We start from the raw sequence: 17,012 nt of genomic DNA, 5'->3' as shown, positions 1-17,012 counted from the left end.
TTTTTTAAATTGAACTTTGTTTCCCAAGAGCGTCCTGCGGAATCACTACCTGCTGTGAGGCATCGTGGATTATTGTGTCTTAGTGGATCCAGAGTTGCCTCCTACCGGTCGTCATGCAGTTCAACATCGGTTTACTCCCAAGGTCACGCGCGTTATTGTTTATCAATTTCAATGGACGGAATGTTTAGGAATGCAGATACGACATTTCAAAGGGCTTCTGGTGTTAAGTTTTTAATGTGGGTTTTTATCAGTCGTGTATTCTTTGAGCTCGCTGGCCTGCCTGAGACCTCAGTGTTGTCACAAGTCACTGTTACCGGTGTAAACAGATATGTACAGTTTTATGGGTTTAACCATGAATATCAGCAACCGAATGTAAATTTTGTAGAAACTTGATATTTTAAGAAAATCATATACGTAAGATAGAAATGTGAAGACAAAGGGGATGGGGGTGAATATTTAACAGTGGTTTCCATTCTTTTTAATACCTGCAGCAGCCCTTTTAGTTGCGATACTCCCAGTGCTCGACCCTTCCTTGCTTTACTTTATGACATTTCTCAGGTTTACGTGCTCTTTGTTAGTAGAAGCTTTTGTAGCATAATGTTTATAATATACTTAAAAGAATTTTCCTGTCACCCCCCCCACACTTTAAGACTTGTGCCATATTTTATTCAACACAGGATCGAAGTGCTGTTGATTTCCCTCTTGCATCTTTAAAGTACTTGAAAATATGTGTTGCAAAACATCACCTGTTTAAGTCACACCAGATAAAGGATGTGTTCATGTGTATTTTTTTTAGTTTTTTTTTTTTTATATATATATATATATATAAAAAACAACCAAAACCAAAAGAATACACACACGTGTCTGTACTGTTTACAACTTTTTTTTTCTTTCTTTTTTGCCCCCTCCCCCGCATAGGAATCACTCCAGAATTTACTTTTTTTTAAATTTGTTGTTTTGGTTGTTTTTTGTTTTTTTTTCTTTGGCTCAAATTTGGGAATTTGATCTGACAAGTGACAGAAAAAGGACAGTTTGTGTTTGTGACCTCAAATGCAAAACAACTGTCAAAAAACTTTGAGAACATGTCATAGGGATTTAAAAAAAAGAATTCTTCAGATTGATGGCACATGCTTTATCGCAGCGTGTTCCTTGGACTGTTCACAAAGCTCACAGGTAGACTCGCTGAACATCTCAGCAAAGGCAAACCAGAGCAGACTTCTGAATAACCACACTGTGAAGTCCCACTTAGCTCAGAGGTTAGAGGAGAAATGGCTGGACTGCTCAGTTGTTGCCAACAGATCCGTGGGTCTGAAGGTCAGGGATGTAAGTTGCCACGGTAACGACGGCATCACTGGTCTGGGCTAAACTGATGGTAAACACTCAGATGATGGTTAATCAGGCAAAACACAGATAAGCATATGAGTTCATCTTCTTTTCCTTTCTTTTGGACAACAACAAACCACTCGGACAAAAAGGAAATGTGGACCGGGAGATTTTAGTTCACCTCCGTACAAAAGCACACATACAGTACAGTTAGCAAATATTTCACTTCCAGCACATTTTGACTGGTCATTTTTTACTTTTAAAGGGAAACTCCGGTATTTTTAAACCTAGACCTTATTTCTGATATGAAATATGTTTATCTACTCACCGAGAACAGTTTGTCGAAAGTCGGCGTCCTTCGTAAGCCATTTAGATAACTCGCGATCCATATAACGGAGTGAACAGGGCAGGGATGATGCAGCCTCTAAATAAGGCATTATCTGTCTTTATTTGACCAACACTTTAAGAAGAATGAATAAACGAACGCATACTATTACACTGTTCATATCTGCTGCCATGTGGCTACTTGTGGCTACTATAGGAGAGCTTATGGAGGGAATTCTACACACACCTCTACTGGGACCACTTCATCCACACGCATGGCTGCAGCACAGCTCATTCACTCCATCTTACTCAAAGTCGTTGTTCACGTTGTCAAACTTTGATAAATATCCTGCCACAAAACTAGCAGTAGCAAACTCCGTGTGAAGTTAGCCGACTGTCTCAGAGCAAGGAGTGAATAAACTGTGCTCCGGGGGGGCGTGTGGATGAAGTGGTCCCAGTAGAGTGCCTGTGTAGAAATCCTTCCGTTAGCTCTCCTATAGCCGCAAGTAGCCACATAACAGCACCTTTGTGCTTTCTTCTTAAAGTATTGGTGAAATAAAGACAGCTAATGCCTTATTTAGAGGCTGCATCGTCATTGCCCCGTTCACTCAGTTATATGAATCACGAATTTTCTAAATAGCTTCCGAAGAATGCCGACTTTCACCAGACTGTTCTCGGTGAGTAGATGAACGTATTTCATGCCAGAAATAAGGTCTAGATTTAAAAATACCGGACTTCCCCTTTAACTATGGTCAGAAGCAGAGAGCACTTCCAGAGGTCGACGACACCTTTATATCCAGTCACTCTTTGTCTCCTAACTGACCGTCCAAGTCCATAAAAACACCATAAATAATAGTAGCACAAATAATAAATTAGGGAGAGATTCGGTCCAAAAAAAGTGTTTTGGTTCAACCTGCTGAAACAGAATGCTCTGCTGATGTGAGTTAAGATGTTCTGGTTGCTAAAGTACATAGTTATAAATAAAGGAACTGGTTAAAAAGCACAGCTGGTGGGTATTTTCCATTTCTGATCACTCAGACCGTCTGCATATGGCTGTTATTAGTTCTTGGCCTGCAACTTGCAGATTGACTTAACTGCTGGAGTCACAGAGGGGATAATGCAGTTTTAACAAAATAGGTAGACACCCTGTGAGTTTTTCCAACTAAACTATGACAAAGTGCACTAAATATGATAAATAAACAGCACACACACACATAATATGCTCCACATTCACAGCTCATGACCACGAGAAAAATAAACGTGCTCCACAAACCAACGAAAAATGACACCCCAAAATGTTTCACACCAACACGTCTGACAAAAGGGGGAGTCTGATCAATATTGATCCTAATATCCGGCTAATCACACACCAAACAGGCAGTTCTTTGTCTTCGTTGCAACCGTTCCCTTCGGCTCCCCTTCGCAGCAGATCTAAAAAAATTAAATGGCCGTCGATATTTCCACCTTAAAATCTAATGGAAGAGGTTTTTACACACTTGCTGCGAGGACTTTTTAGAAACTTTGGCTAATCATAAGTCCCCCACAAGTCTTTTCTTATATTCGAACAGGCCCCCGTGGAAAGGTCTGTTTAAAAACAATGGAACCCCCCCCCCCTGTTCAACAAAACAAGGATGTGTCGTGTTGCCACTGACAGATGTTGCCAGCATACATTTGATGAAATTGTGGCTCTGGTCTTGCCAAGTCTTCATTAGCCTGTCAGGCTAAATCCCAACCAATCAGCAGAGAACGCTTCGCTTCACTGAGCTAACGATGACTGAGGGAATTTCCACTGAGGCAACGTGTTTGAACTCGGTTACATTCTCCCAGTATGCAGCTTTTTTTTTCTTTTTTCTTTCATATATATAGGTTTTCAGTGCTTTTACCTAAAAATGACATGAAGAAACAAACTATGAACCCAAATGGAAGGATGGAACCCACGTGTCTTTGCTGTAACTATAAAGTCCGACATGTCTGAGTTATCCAGACAAAGACACACAGAGCACCCATCAAGCTGCCAAACACAAACACCGACAAAAGACATTTCTGGTTTAGTATAACACTGTAGACTAGCACATTATCAAAAAGAAAAACCCCCACCAATTCAGAGAAGTCCAATGGAAACCATTTTGGTAACTTCTGTCACACGGTCAGACATTCAGGAGCCTTGCTTTTGGAAGCAAACTGCTCTCTGATTAAACAGACAAGGGGTTGACTTTGATTACCGAATGCCGCCTTGTGTGTTTTATGTTCTACTCTGTGGAGGGATTTCCACAGAACTGCCCAGCGTTAATCCTCCCTCTGCTGAGCGCTGTCACTTCCTGGGGAGCAGCGCTGCGAGTCTCTGCTTCTTAATAGGAAGGAAGTGGATCTCCTGCGAGCTGACTTTCTTCAGTTTGATGGCTCTGTTTTTAGAGACCTTCTTATGAGGGTTGTTGGGGTCTTGCTGGTCCCTGTGAGGCGCTGATGACATCCCATAGAGCTGTTGCAGGGACGCCCCCTGGCTGCCGTCTCGTTTTATGGAGAAGTTCTTGGTGGAGACCCCTGAAAGGCCTTTTATCTTCCCACAGAGGATGGCGGGGATCGCGTCTTTCACGGAGACGATGACCTTGGCCGTCTGCGAGGTGCTGACTATCTCGAGGTTTCCGCCTCCACTGAGAGATGCCTCTTGACCCAGAGAGCTAGATCCGGCAGCACTGGTGTCAACCAGCCACTTGTGCTGCCGGCTGAACTCCAGCGAAGCCAAGCTGCCCAGGAGTTTGGAATCTAAACTCTGAGTGCATTCAACACCCAGGGACAAAGCGGCGCTGCTCGTATCCTGACCTGACTGTAAAGCCACTTGTCTGTCTGACTGAACACACTTTTTCCTCACTCCAGGCATTGATAAATCAAGCACACTGTCCTCCTGTGGACTGAGATATTCCTGTTTTGGTTCGATTGGGTATGCTCGGACAGATAGATCCAGAACCTGCCCTTCCTGCAGAGGCATAGAAGATGGCGACACGTTTGGCGGCTGCAGCGGTTGCATGAATTTCCTTGAAGACAACGAGGGAGAGGTAGTATCTTTTGGTGACGTCTGAGTGCTTTTACTCACAGTGCAAACTGGTTTTGGCATGTTCCCCTTGGAGTCCTCAGTCTGAGGGACAGGGATGGGGATGGGAAGAGGGACAGGCAGAGGCACCGGGAGGGGAATGATGACAGGGTAGGGGACTAAGAGTGTGGCAGGAGGGACCAAAGGGGCCAGAGGGGAGGTGTAGGAAGGTGTGAGAGAAGGGAGGGGGAAGACTGAGCCCGGTGACTGACAGGTTGACGAACCCGCCTGAGGAGGGAAGAGGTCCTGCAAGATGGCTGCAAACGCTGGATTTTGCAGGAGAGAGAGCAGGTTGGCGTCCTGCGTCTGTCCAGCTGCCTTCGGGTCAACAGCTGAAGGTAAAGCAAACGTCAAAGGATTCTGACACAGGACGTTGTTCTGGAGCGGCAGCTGAGCGCAGTTAGTGCTCTGAGGGATGACAGAGGGACTCATGTGCTGGAGGACCTGCTGGTCCAAAACCAGGGGAAGTGAAACTGGACTCGGGCTCGTTATCAAGTACGGCGCTGCCCCCATTTGGCCGAGCTGAGGCCCGGCCGCTCCGGCCATCTGGAGGTGGATGGGCAGCATGAGCGGACTCTCTCCCAGACACACCGGGTGGAGTACAGTTGTGGCGACTTTGAGAGCCACTCCTCCTGGAGATTCAGCAGTGGGACTCACCACCGACGGCGCGGGGTTGTCCGCGTGGTTCTCGAGCCCTCCTTTGTTCAGCAGTGAGTCAGCAGGGAGTGGATTCACTCCTTCTTCCACTTTGCGGAGGACTTCTCCTCCTCCCTCCTCGCGGCGGCACACGTCGGTCTGCGGCTGTGTCGCAGTTGGAGGCACATCGTCGTTACTTTCCATGATTCAGCCAGAAGGGTTGATAAAGATCATCAAGCGTTAGTTAGAGGTCTCGTCCATTATTCCTCTGGGTAGCCCTGAAACGCAGGAAACAGAATGTTTGACGGTGAGCAGTAGTTAAAAAATGTCAGATTGTGGAAAACGTTATGTCCCCAAAACATAGCAGGACAGTGTTGCTGAAACCTCTGGAATTTCTGCTGAGGAACGCCACTGGAAGGACACTCGCTGCTTGTTGTGTCTAATACAGCTCAGCAAAGACTACTGTTGTGGTTGTAGGAGGAATCGGTGTGTTTGTTTTTTGGTTTATGACTAAAAGTTGTGGGGTAACAAAAGGCTGGGAAAGCAAGAGGTTCTAAAAGGCTTTCTACCACCCATTCAAAGCTGTTTCAGGGGGAGCGTTCTGCTGTAAATTCATTCATCTACGACCCTGATCTGATGTGACCCTCCTGACATTTTCTCAAGACTCGACAAAGCTCCTGACACACGAGTTTATAAAACAGCTTTTACGGTCTGATGAGACCTTCCTGCAAATTGTCAAGTAAAATTAGAAGGAAAAGGCCAATAAATAGGACCAAGTTTGGTATAATTACTCTGTGGAAGTAACCGCTAACCAAAACCAAAAGGTAGGCAAAGACTAGTTCAATTTTAAAGCAATGATAGTAGTTATAAGTCTTGTGTACGACACTTAAAATGACTTACTTTTGTTTCAGCTGTAAATAGGAATAGGAATAGGAAATAGTACAAAAAATGTCATTTTCATCAAGCAAGATATAAGACTTCTTCTCCAACAGCTGAAATACAACAGTCAGATCAAATCGTTGCTTCTTTTCAAGCAAAAATGCTAAATATTCTGTTGGGCATTCTTTTTTTAGCCTTTACTGGAAAGTAGCTTGACAGGAAATTGGGCAGAGAGCGAGAGGAAGGACATGCAGCAAAGGGCCCCGAGCCGGGATTCAGACTGGGGGACGGCTGTGTCGAGGAGCTTAAGCCTCCGTATGTGGGACGTCTGCTCAACCAATTGAGCGAGCTGGGCCCATTTGGTGTGTATTCTGGAGGAAGAAGAGGTGCGTGTGGCCCTAAAACAACCCACTGAGCTTTGGTCTGTTTGAACCAAATATGTCATCAGGCGACGTGTTTTTTGTAAAGATTTTCTTTGACAGTTTTCTGCACCAACCCATTGAATGATGGAGCAAATGTTTCACAGATTCGTCAGAGATTCAAATAATCTGTCGTCTACCTCCTTAAACAACTGATGTCAGGGGCAGTGCACACAGTTCTCACTCTATTCTGTGCCCCATCTATCCACCCCCCCTTCCCCCATCCCACCACCTTTGCTTTGGATGAGGTGCTTATGTGCCACTTTAAGGTAGGGAAGCGTTTAAAATGTGAGGCACTGGTACACCAAGGCTAAAATATCTTCATGAAAAAGATGACTAAACCCAGTTTTAATCAACGTATCTCTCGGTTTAAGACTATATCTCAGTCGCTGTTGTGTTTTCACATTGTAAGCCAACTGTGTGTAGGCTGTTCTCACTACACAACACATGTCCCGCCTGCGATCGCTGTCAACCCCCATCCATCTGTAATCATAAAAGCGTCCCTTGGGTGCCTGGAGAGACATTGCATCCAATATCAGCAGAGTCAATTATTCATGCTGATGGGTGCAACAAGGACAATGGTTCCGGGGATACAGCGACTCATTTGGAACAGAACAACATTTGCTGTACCGTTTAAGTGAAAAACAATTCAACACAGTTAGAATTTTCAAGTGAAACCGTGACACCTTTTCCCAGTGAGCAGCTTTCATGTGGAGTTGGGTTGCCTCAGTGAGCAGCAGGGAGGACACCTCCACCCCCCCCAGGCTGGTTTTATATTGTTCTGTAACACAGATGAGACACTGTAACAGGGCTCTGATGGATTACACTGCGGATTCTACAGGCAGGCAGCATTCTTGTACCGGAGTCACGCTTGAAAACATCCTTAAACATACTTTATTAAAATCCAATAAAAGCCTTTCCTGCACTTATAACTCGAAGCTCCCGTGTTTATTCCCCTACATTGTCTGGAGGGGTTAAAAGAAATAATAAAGGGGTGTTAGTTCCATGAATGATGGCAAACTACGTTCCCTTCTTGGTCCTCACAGGGAGGACTCATCCTGAAAGTCATGAGATCACAGGCCAAACAAAAAGGACTTGAACACATTGTTGACTCAACGAACGCCTGGGTATGCATAAATTACTGAGAAAGACTCTTTCAACGTATTCTTTTTCTCTTAACTAGTACCAAACCTTTCTCTGTTGCTCCCTTTTCTGAAAAAATACATTCAGAGAACTGGGTTTGAAAGTCTAATTTAAGAGGTTAAATAGGAAATTCAGATCTGCTTCTCCACTATTTGGATGCTGTGGTCTTACTTGCATTCCAGGAAGTTTGAGCCAAGATATTTCCTGCTTGATAGCACGGTCATGAGGTCTGCGACACGATAATGCCTCCCTGACCAATATGAAAGAGGTCTTTCTTGGTTGAGACTCCCCTACTGTCACAGACTCTAATGATTTGTCCCGGTTGTGCACAAAGTGAGGAAATAACCCAGATAATGACCTCACTTAATCGTTCCTCTTAGCTGAGCAGCCGAGATGAAGCGACTTTTTACGAGAGAAGAATTCATACTGCCTTGCCAGGCACCGTTCCAGATCAGGTGACCTGATGCTCAGCAGTAATCACCACTCGAGTGACATGTTGTCGGTCCCTCCCGCCGCCAGCCTGCAGTGCGGTTCACAGGTCACTGCGTCACCTCCAGTTCACTCGAATCATGTGAGAACAATGTCAAACTCCGCAGACAAGCAGAAGAAGGAAGTTTAACCGGCACACTTTGGACTGATCCAAAGTACACAGCCCCTCTCATCTTTGTTGATTTCCTGTCACATTATCTGACTCAGTGACTCTGCTTTGTCTCTGTGTTATCACAGATAGGGAAGGTCAAAGAAAGATGTCACATCAGCATCATTTAATAACACTTTGATTCTGATCTGCTACGTGTGAGTCGAAGGACTTTAGTTAGTCCTTCTCCCCTGATGCATTAAAGTCAGCTTGCATAACCCATGCACTTATGGTCAAAGAGAGCAGCTTAAATTCGGACATGGGCTGAGCACACAGTCAAAATGGAAGGTCTGACAGTTGTCCGACAGATAAACTAACTTTATTTCTATTAAATTTCTTAAGTTAAGATCCTAAACTTGCTGTGTCGTCTGCACAAGCGTTCGCCGTGTCCACACAGTTACAGAGTTAGTGGGTCAGGCTGTTTAAAAACAGCTCGAGTGGAACACAACTTTCATGAAACATGAGCTAATGTAAAAGGCATGCAACACAAACAAACCTTCAATTATGTGTTCGAATGAATGCAGAGAATTTTTTCTTCTTTTTTTTTTTTACAACTGAGTAAATCAGCAGCACATTTGCCTTCGTAAATCTCACACGTCATCTGTAAGAGGTCTGTGGTCACAAGCCAGTAACAGCTAATTGAGTAAATAGGCAAGAAGAGACCCAACGGCGAGCCAAATGAGATCCCTCCCCTGTCCGTGTTACTGTAATCATTTCCACCCCACCCCCCCCCTGCCTCATTGATGGAATGTATACTATAGTAAGTCAATAGCAGGGAGAAAACAATGCCTTAATCTCAACTGAGCTGCACTGCAGCCCAAATACATTACAAGGACTAGCCTGTTCTCTCGTAGGTCTAGAGTTCCACAAAAGCAGCGGGGATGGATGAAGCACAACAGATCATCTAAAGGTCATCTCCATCAACACCCCTCCGCTCGACTACCCAATTACATCTCATTAGAGATACACAGACTGCCATCATGATGCACCCTCCTTTCACATCAGCAGATGATCTTTTATTCAGCATATAGTCCTCCAGCTGATCCCCTAAATGCCACAGTGAATCCTTGGTCTCTACAACAGTGCAACACCTCTACTTAAAACAACTGAAAGGGTGACAAATGGTTACTCTTTTTAACTTAACCAGATTGCATACAAACCTACTGCACCACAGTGTCAAGTATTTGAAATATTTGAGTTTCAGTTCACATCTCCCTTGATATAAGCTGAACGTTATTTTAAAAAAGAATAAGATGAGACATTAGAGACTTGGATGTCCATATGAGTAGAAACCAATTGTAGGGTTGCTAAAATGTTGTTTTCTTATCAGCTTTGTTTTTTTTTTTCCACTTTCACTGCACTTCACCGGGTCAGGACAACAAGCACAGCGCGTGAAAACCAAGGCTATCTGCAACAGACCCTGGCTGTGCAACTGCCGGGTTCACGTGAGGTTATTTTCCTTCCTTCTTCACGGCTAATGCTTTCATTTCCCCGTAGCGACGGTGCTCACAGACAGACACGAGCCCCTGATATATCTCGTCTCTCGCGCAAGCCGACGGCTCGCCATGAAAAGCAGGGAGGCTGAGCGCCGCGTATGCGCACATCTCTGAATGTCGAAGGACTGAGGGCGCGTGAAGCAACCGCTGACGTTGTAGCAGTAAACACGGCACAGAGAGGTGTCCTCGTGCTCAATGATAACCTGTTATTGTTAAAATATCTCATTTGTCCTCAGCTGGCGTACATTTAAAAGCAGAGCTCGCGCTGTCAACCACCGCGCGATATTGACAACGCAAGCTAGCTGCGCATATCGCCTGAGAAATTGGTAAAAAGAAGAAAGAAATAGTCATTTTAGAGCCGAGAACACCCAACTCGCCAAGTAACTCATAATGAATCGACATGCTATTGTCATTTAACGTTTCAGCCTGTCAGCGACATTTAAAAAAAACATAAAAGCCTTAGCTCACCCTGTTTCATCCCCCGTTCCTTTAATCCTACCATTAAATGCGCAGTTTTGCTACAAACACCAACATTTTCTCACCTTTCAAAAGGACGAGAGCATTAGCAGCTGTCTTCTCGGACCGCTCCCTCTAAATCAACAATGAAATGAGACCCGTAATACTAAAAAAGAAATAGATAAGGTCGCTATTTATCTCTTCATTGCGGTCCCGTCGTAGAGACTCCAGACTAGAGCTGCGCACGCAGCATCGTCAGCTAGTCTCTCTCCTCCTCCTCCTCCTCCTCCTCCTCCTCCTCCTCCTCCTCCTCTGTCTTCCTCCACAAAGAGACCTATAAAAAAATAAGACATTTGGAATAGAAACGTACAATAAATAACAGTAATGAATCCTAAAAGATTTATTTTAAAAGGACACAAGGTTGAGCATTTGCTATTATTTTCTCTAGCACGTCTTAAATTATTATGTCATTTCTACTCAGGCTAAATTCAGTTTTAACTTGTTTGTATTTACATTTCTTTGGTTATTTTATGTTTCACATCTTAGGTTTATTTAAGGATTCTTTTTTAATATACTGTTATTCTTCTATTCTGAGCATTTTAAAGCATTTTCAAGCACGAGTGACCTTTGTAGAAGAAATGCGCTTTACAAAGGAAATGGCTTTGTCTTTTAATTTACAAAATAAAGCAAAAATATATGATGGCACTGTGAGTAATTTGGATTCACAATCCTGGCATTATATAATTGGGAACTGTCTGGAAACGTTTGACCTTTGTTCTTTGCCAATAGTACTAAACCATATTTGCCTGGTGACAGGCTGATGACTGAGGCAAGAGGAGAATGGAGCTTGGCAGCTGAGGACGAGAGTCTGGTAGTGACAGGCCTGGGTGAGCAGGATCCCATGGGTTTCCATATCAGTCCCAGCCAGCCTCCGGCTCTGCCTCAGGGCCTCTCATTGTTCCGCAGGGATGCTGTTTAATGCACTATAATGAGCCTCACAATATACCCTGGTGGCATGATGGTGACTTTGGTGTGGTTGCCTCCTCCAGGCATCTCTCCCTCAGTATCCCCTCAGCATGCGGTCAGTATCCCTCACGTGAAGAAACACAGCAGTTTTAAATCTACAGCTATGGCAGAAGAGGGAAAATGACACGATTCTAAAGAATCATCTTGTTCTGACCAGTCATTGAAATTAAGTAAATACAACTTCAGATGAGCAACAAAACATGGTATAATACATAGACAGAGTCCTTATTAATTTAACACACACACACACACGATTTGTACAACTATCTTTAAGAGTATTGCCTTGAAGTAACAGTTTTCTGTATGACGTCTGTATCTGTCTCACATGTCGTTACATGAGGAATTTCGACCCACTCTTCTTTACAACATTCCTTTAGCTAATTGACTTTTGTAGAGTTTAGTTTATTCACAGATGTCTTAAGGTCCCACCACACCATTTCAATCAGTCGGAGGTTTGGACTTTCTTTCTGTCTCCTTTTCTTTTTCAGTCATCCCAAATCATCAACCCTCCACCACCGTGCTTGAAAGTTGGTATGAGCTGTTTGTGCTGATTTGGGTTCAAAGGAGCATCAAAATCTCACTTTAGAAGTGAACTCAGTAATCGCTAATCTCTCTAGATTTTCAGTACATCACAGCTTATTCGCTTGACAGTTCTAGAGAGACGACACCACTGAAAACCAATTGAAAAAAATGGGATTTGAAAAACAAAAGATGTGTGGATACAACTTTAAAGTTGCAGGATGAGGTCATACGTTAATCATATCAAAAAAGTCATTCTATCACATTTGCATTCTGCTGTATGCCAGCCTTTTGCATCAGTTTACAGCAGAATGAAGCTGCTATCATTCACACATTTTTAAGATTAGGATAACATCTCAACTCGATTTCACTTTCAAACCTTTGCAAGACTGCTGCTCTGATAACCGCCAGATTTTTTTAAGATCAGTTGATGAAACCACCATCCACTTAAGTTACAGACTTGTCTGTGCTGTGATTTTGGCTATACCAACACGTTTGATGATCATTCAGGAGGAAAGTGAGAGGCGGCAGAATGTCTCAAAACACTGCCAGTTATGTAGCTGCAGCTTGATTTTCTCAGCTCTGTCATGCCGGTGGCACTGTGGCTGTGAGTACACATTCTCACACACAGCAGACAACAAGGTTCCGCCCTTGAAATGACAGTAATGGCGACTCTAAACTCTATGAAGTCGCCAGATTGTTCTAATAGTTGCCAGATTTGTCTGTAGTCGCCAGTAGTCTATTGAAAAGGAGAAAAGGGGAAAGATGTGGTCTTGGAGGCAGCATATGTTGCTCTAAAATCTCAATGAACCTTTGTGCATTAATGCTGCCATCACAGACATGTAAATGAGCTTTGCCAAAGGCACTGATACAACCTCCTACCATTTCAGAGGCTTTTGGACTTATTGCTGAAAACAGTCTGGATGTGTTTTGTGTTTGATCCAGAGCACACATTGTCCATTTATTTGAAAAAGAAAAAAATATGAAATACTGATTTGTTTGAGTCTCAGAGTCCAGAGAAGTCAACGCTGTTTCTAAACAAAGTTAACAAGGCTTCTTTTTTGCACAGTGAAGTTTAGTGCGGCATTCGTGAATGTATCGCTGTATTATAGGGTGTGACAAAGCTTTCTCACAGTGATCCTTTTTCAGTCATATTAACTATTGGTGAATAACAGATCTTGATGCAGTGATTGATGCAAGAGTTGAAAGATAATGGCTGGACAACTTTGGTTGTCTCCCTTGCCCTTTTATGCTATGAAATTCTTCTAGATTGCTGCAATGGTTTAATGATATTATGCACTATAGATAGAGAAATATACAACTCCCCTCCAATCTTTTCTTAGAGGAACATTGTTTGATTTTTTTCCCACACATTTATTTAGAAACTGAGGCCCATTTTTGCTCCTCGAAGTCTCAGCCTTTTGTGGATGCTGCTTTACCAAATCATGATTACAATAATTTGTGGACATCACCTATTTGTAATAACAATATCACTGTAATGATACATTTTTTCTACCTCATTATTAGACCTCATCTCAGCTTTTGTTAGGGTTGTGTTGATGGCCTGAAACCTTTTGCATTTTCCATGCCATCCCAACTTTTTCTGATTTGGGGTTGCAGAAGCACTTTCTTCTGAAAGGTACAGTCAGTTTGACACCACCCTCCCTGCTTTCTGACTGTCGCTCTCCAACCTGCTCCATAACTTCCACACTGTCCCGCACAGCTGCACTGAGGGAATAATGGGAAACCATGTGTGTGTTCTTTTGGATGGCCTGACTTGCCTTTGTCTTCCCTCTTCAAATTTAAACAAAGATAAAAAATAATGCTGGGAAGGCCTATACACTATCTACAGTGTTGTCTGTGAAGCCAGAGGACAAATAATGATACAAAGCCTGCATTACATCACAAAGGCAGATAGAGATCTTTGAAGCTGACCTCCATGAGTTGCTGGTGAGACACTGCAGAGCCAACCTTGACATGCCACATTAAATTCCCAGTCTGGGCACAGCAGTCTACGTTACATTTGTGATGCTTCCCCGAACATTTCTCCTGAGACCTACAGGACTTGATTTCACCACCGTCTTACCACCGAGCCCTCTTGGCTCCAGTGTAAATCAGGGTCAGGGATCACGGTGAGTGTGACTTTTGATGGGTACTCAGTTGAGATGTCAAACAGTTCAGGGCTTTGTTTACATTTTTTCCAGTTTTTCTCTCACAGTCCCAGCTCAGCTGACATGCAAGGACCCAGAGAACAAGGCGTTTTTGTCCATTACCGGCCCATTTGACATTAGCCAGAACAACAAAGGGAATTCATGCACTGACTGCTTGGCTGGAGCAGGACCAAGAAAATGACAAAGCACATGTCGAAGCGGCACGTAACCAAGAGTTGGGTATGTTATACAGAAGGAACATGCTAAAGCTTTCCAAATCTTCTTTTTTTCTTTTCCTTCCCCCCCGGAAAATTTACAGCCAGTACAAAAAGAAACCTACTTTAAAATTTCTTTCAATTTGCATTAAATTACCCAGTGGACTTTGCTCGGTAGATTCAGCTAAAGATCACCCTCTAGTGTTCATTCAGAATCAGTGGCCGTGCTGCCGCTTCCGTGTGGTTTACTCAACATGTATTTAACCAGGAAATATCCCATTAACAAACGAATAACTATTTTACAAAGGAGTCTCGACTAAGACAACAGAAGCAGAGCTAAATTAACACAACTACACAGTGAGCATTCATGACATTCATACAAAACCTAAGTATTCCTATCAAACTCCCAGCATCACATTAAACACATGAACTTGAGTTATGAGTTATTCCAAAAGTAATTTCATAAGGGCATTTTAGTGCGTTTCAGGACGGACTTCTATCTGTTAGAGAGAAGATGAATCATTAAGTGAAATGGAAAAAAATCTATTAGCAATACACATGACCTTTCGCTTACTAAGGCTATGGAATGACTATGCAGAACTCCTAAATTGTGTTTTGGAAAGAGGATCAGACAATGATCAGAAATAGACTGAATATCACTCACTGACTGAGACAAATGCTGTCAAACCTTGATGATGATGGTGTAGATATTGGAGAATAAAGTGTTGAAAAAGACCCTTTATGAAAGACATGGGTTCAACAGAGGACTTGGAGAAAACCTTAAACAGAACTAAAGATAGAATTGTGTTTGCGAAAGCCCCTTAAGTGTTTTGAGTCAGAAACATCAAGCTGATTCAGTGAGAACAATCAGGGGTTTTATCGATGAAGAACCTCTGAGCTTTATGGCTTTGACTCAGAATCTGCCAGACCACTGAAACAGCCAGGGGGGAAATCTGCCCTGTGGTGGAAGGAGCTGCACTGTCGAATACCTGAAAAAAACCTGCAACAACCGACTGATCCTGACACATTCAACCCTGAAGAACCTCAGTTCAAAGGAATTTAAACCCGAACTGATCAGTTTGATCTTGAAGAAACTGACTTGAAATAATTAACCTGAAAACTTTTACAGTGAGACACTTCACACAAGATTTTTAAGATCCAGTCAACAATAACTTCCTCCACTATTCAGGTTGAAATGGTCAAGTTTGAATCTAATCTTGTGAATTATTTGAATAATTATAGTGCAGTTCAGCTGTGTAGCTTGAGTTGAAGGTTGTTGCCATGAATGCATCTAATAATCCATCCGTCCATCCATTTTCTATACCCGCCTAATCAGTCAGTCAGGTCGCATGGGGGCTGGAGCTTATCCCAGCTGTCAGTGGGCGAGAGGACACCCCGGACAGGTCGCCAGTCCATCACAGGGCCACACAGAGACAAACGAGACAAACAACGCATCTAATAATCATGAAATACAAAAAGAAACACTACATGGAGTCAGAAAAGTGCAATCATCATCTAACCCCGAGCTGGATGTATATTACTGATTTGGAAATTGATTTAAAAAAATCAAGAGGACTGCAGCTAACCAGATAAAACCTTTTAGCATAAGATTTATCGTGCTGTTTTCAGTGGTTTGAATCTAATGTTCAGCATTTTCACAAAATTTGCAACAGAAAAGGTGTTGAAAACATTGTTTTGATTTTGATTTATATGTGCTTTTCTACATTTAAATATTAAATAATAAAGGGGAAAAAAGATGAGGAAAAACACAAAGCAACAAAGGGGGTTATAGGTATAGGAATAGGAATATATAGGACTTATAGGAGTTTAGCAGAGGTCACACTGAGGTGGTGTCCTTTCAGACCTTTTTCTAAAAGTTTTTCATTCTGTCCATCAAGCCCTCTGATTGTTTTCTCTCCACTTCTTTTGCTTCAAGTGCCTCCGTTATTGCAGATAAAGATTCCAGAAGGCTGGACTTCTCCTTCTGGTTCTCCAGGTCCTGCTGTGCCTCCATCACAGCTGCTTTCATGCTAGTTGCCGTTTGTATCTGCTCAGCCAGGAGACAGGACTTACTCCCACTGGCATTGTTGCTATTTAAATTCGCTCTGAATTTGTAGCAGAGCAGCTTTGATTTTTTTTCAGTTTCCTTCACTTGATGGGTTACACAGATCTCAGACACAGATCTCAGACACAGATCTAATCTTTTCAGAGCTGAGAGCTGCTTTAAGCTGGCTGACTTTGTTGGTGGTGTCTGCATATAGCTTGTTCTTTTTTACTGAATTCTAGATACAGAACAGCTGTTTCCTTCTCAATTTCAGCTTTCTGAGATTTCAGTTGCTGTTTTACTGGCTCCACCTCCCTTACTTGGGCACTTTTCTCCTGCTTTTCATGGCCTTTCAGCTGAGTTCTCAGCTATATTCCTCTTCTTCTCTTCTGTGCTTACTGCTTCCAATTGTTGTGCTTTCTTGGAAGCAAAAGAATGGATGAGGCTCTCTTTGTAAAGCAGATAAGACAATCTCTTCACTTCAGTCAGCAAGGCGCTGCTTTGTTGTTGAAGTGTCAATATTGTTTGGTCTTTAGCTACTAAAGCTTGATGAAACTCGTATTCCGATACTGTGAGTAAACCTTTAGTGGGATTGAAGCTCTTACCTCCAGCACTGGCGCTGCTTTGAGCAGCCTGCTGGTTTGTTGTGGTCTTATC

The 17,012-nt window shown here is 43.1% G+C and overlaps 1 protein-coding gene across 1 annotated transcript; it reads right to left on the bottom strand.

Moving 5' to 3' along the window:
* Nucleotides 1–2,186: 2,186 nt before the first annotated feature.
* Nucleotides 2,187–10,621, bottom strand: rai2 (retinoic acid induced 2). The gene is made up of 2 exons (XM_072390030.1): nucleotides 10,488–10,621; nucleotides 2,187–5,649 (listed from the first exon to the last, which is right to left on the bottom strand). Exon 2 carries the CDS (start codon nucleotides 5,573–5,575, stop codon nucleotides 3,959–3,961), a length of 1,617 nt encoding a protein of 538 aa, XP_072246131.1. The 5' UTR covers nucleotides 5,576–5,649; nucleotides 10,488–10,621; the 3' UTR covers nucleotides 2,187–3,958.
* Between the last annotated feature and the right edge of the window lie 6,391 nt (nucleotides 10,622–17,012).

This window comes from Leuresthes tenuis, unplaced genomic scaffold, assembly GCF_036924035.1.
Source record: "Leuresthes tenuis unplaced genomic scaffold, fLeuTen1.0.hap1 SCAF_7, whole genome shotgun sequence".
NCBI classification, from domain to species: Eukaryota; Metazoa; Chordata; class Actinopteri; order Atheriniformes; family Atherinopsidae; genus Leuresthes; species Leuresthes tenuis.
The sequence above is the reverse complement of the archived record's forward strand: the minus strand, read 5'-3'. Positions and strand labels throughout refer to the sequence as shown.

What these genes read in the sequence shown, in the direction of transcription:
- rai2 (XM_072390030.1), bottom strand. Translation starts at nt 5,575, where the DNA reads ATGGAAAGTAACGACGATGTGCCTCCAACTGCGACACAGCCGCAGACC.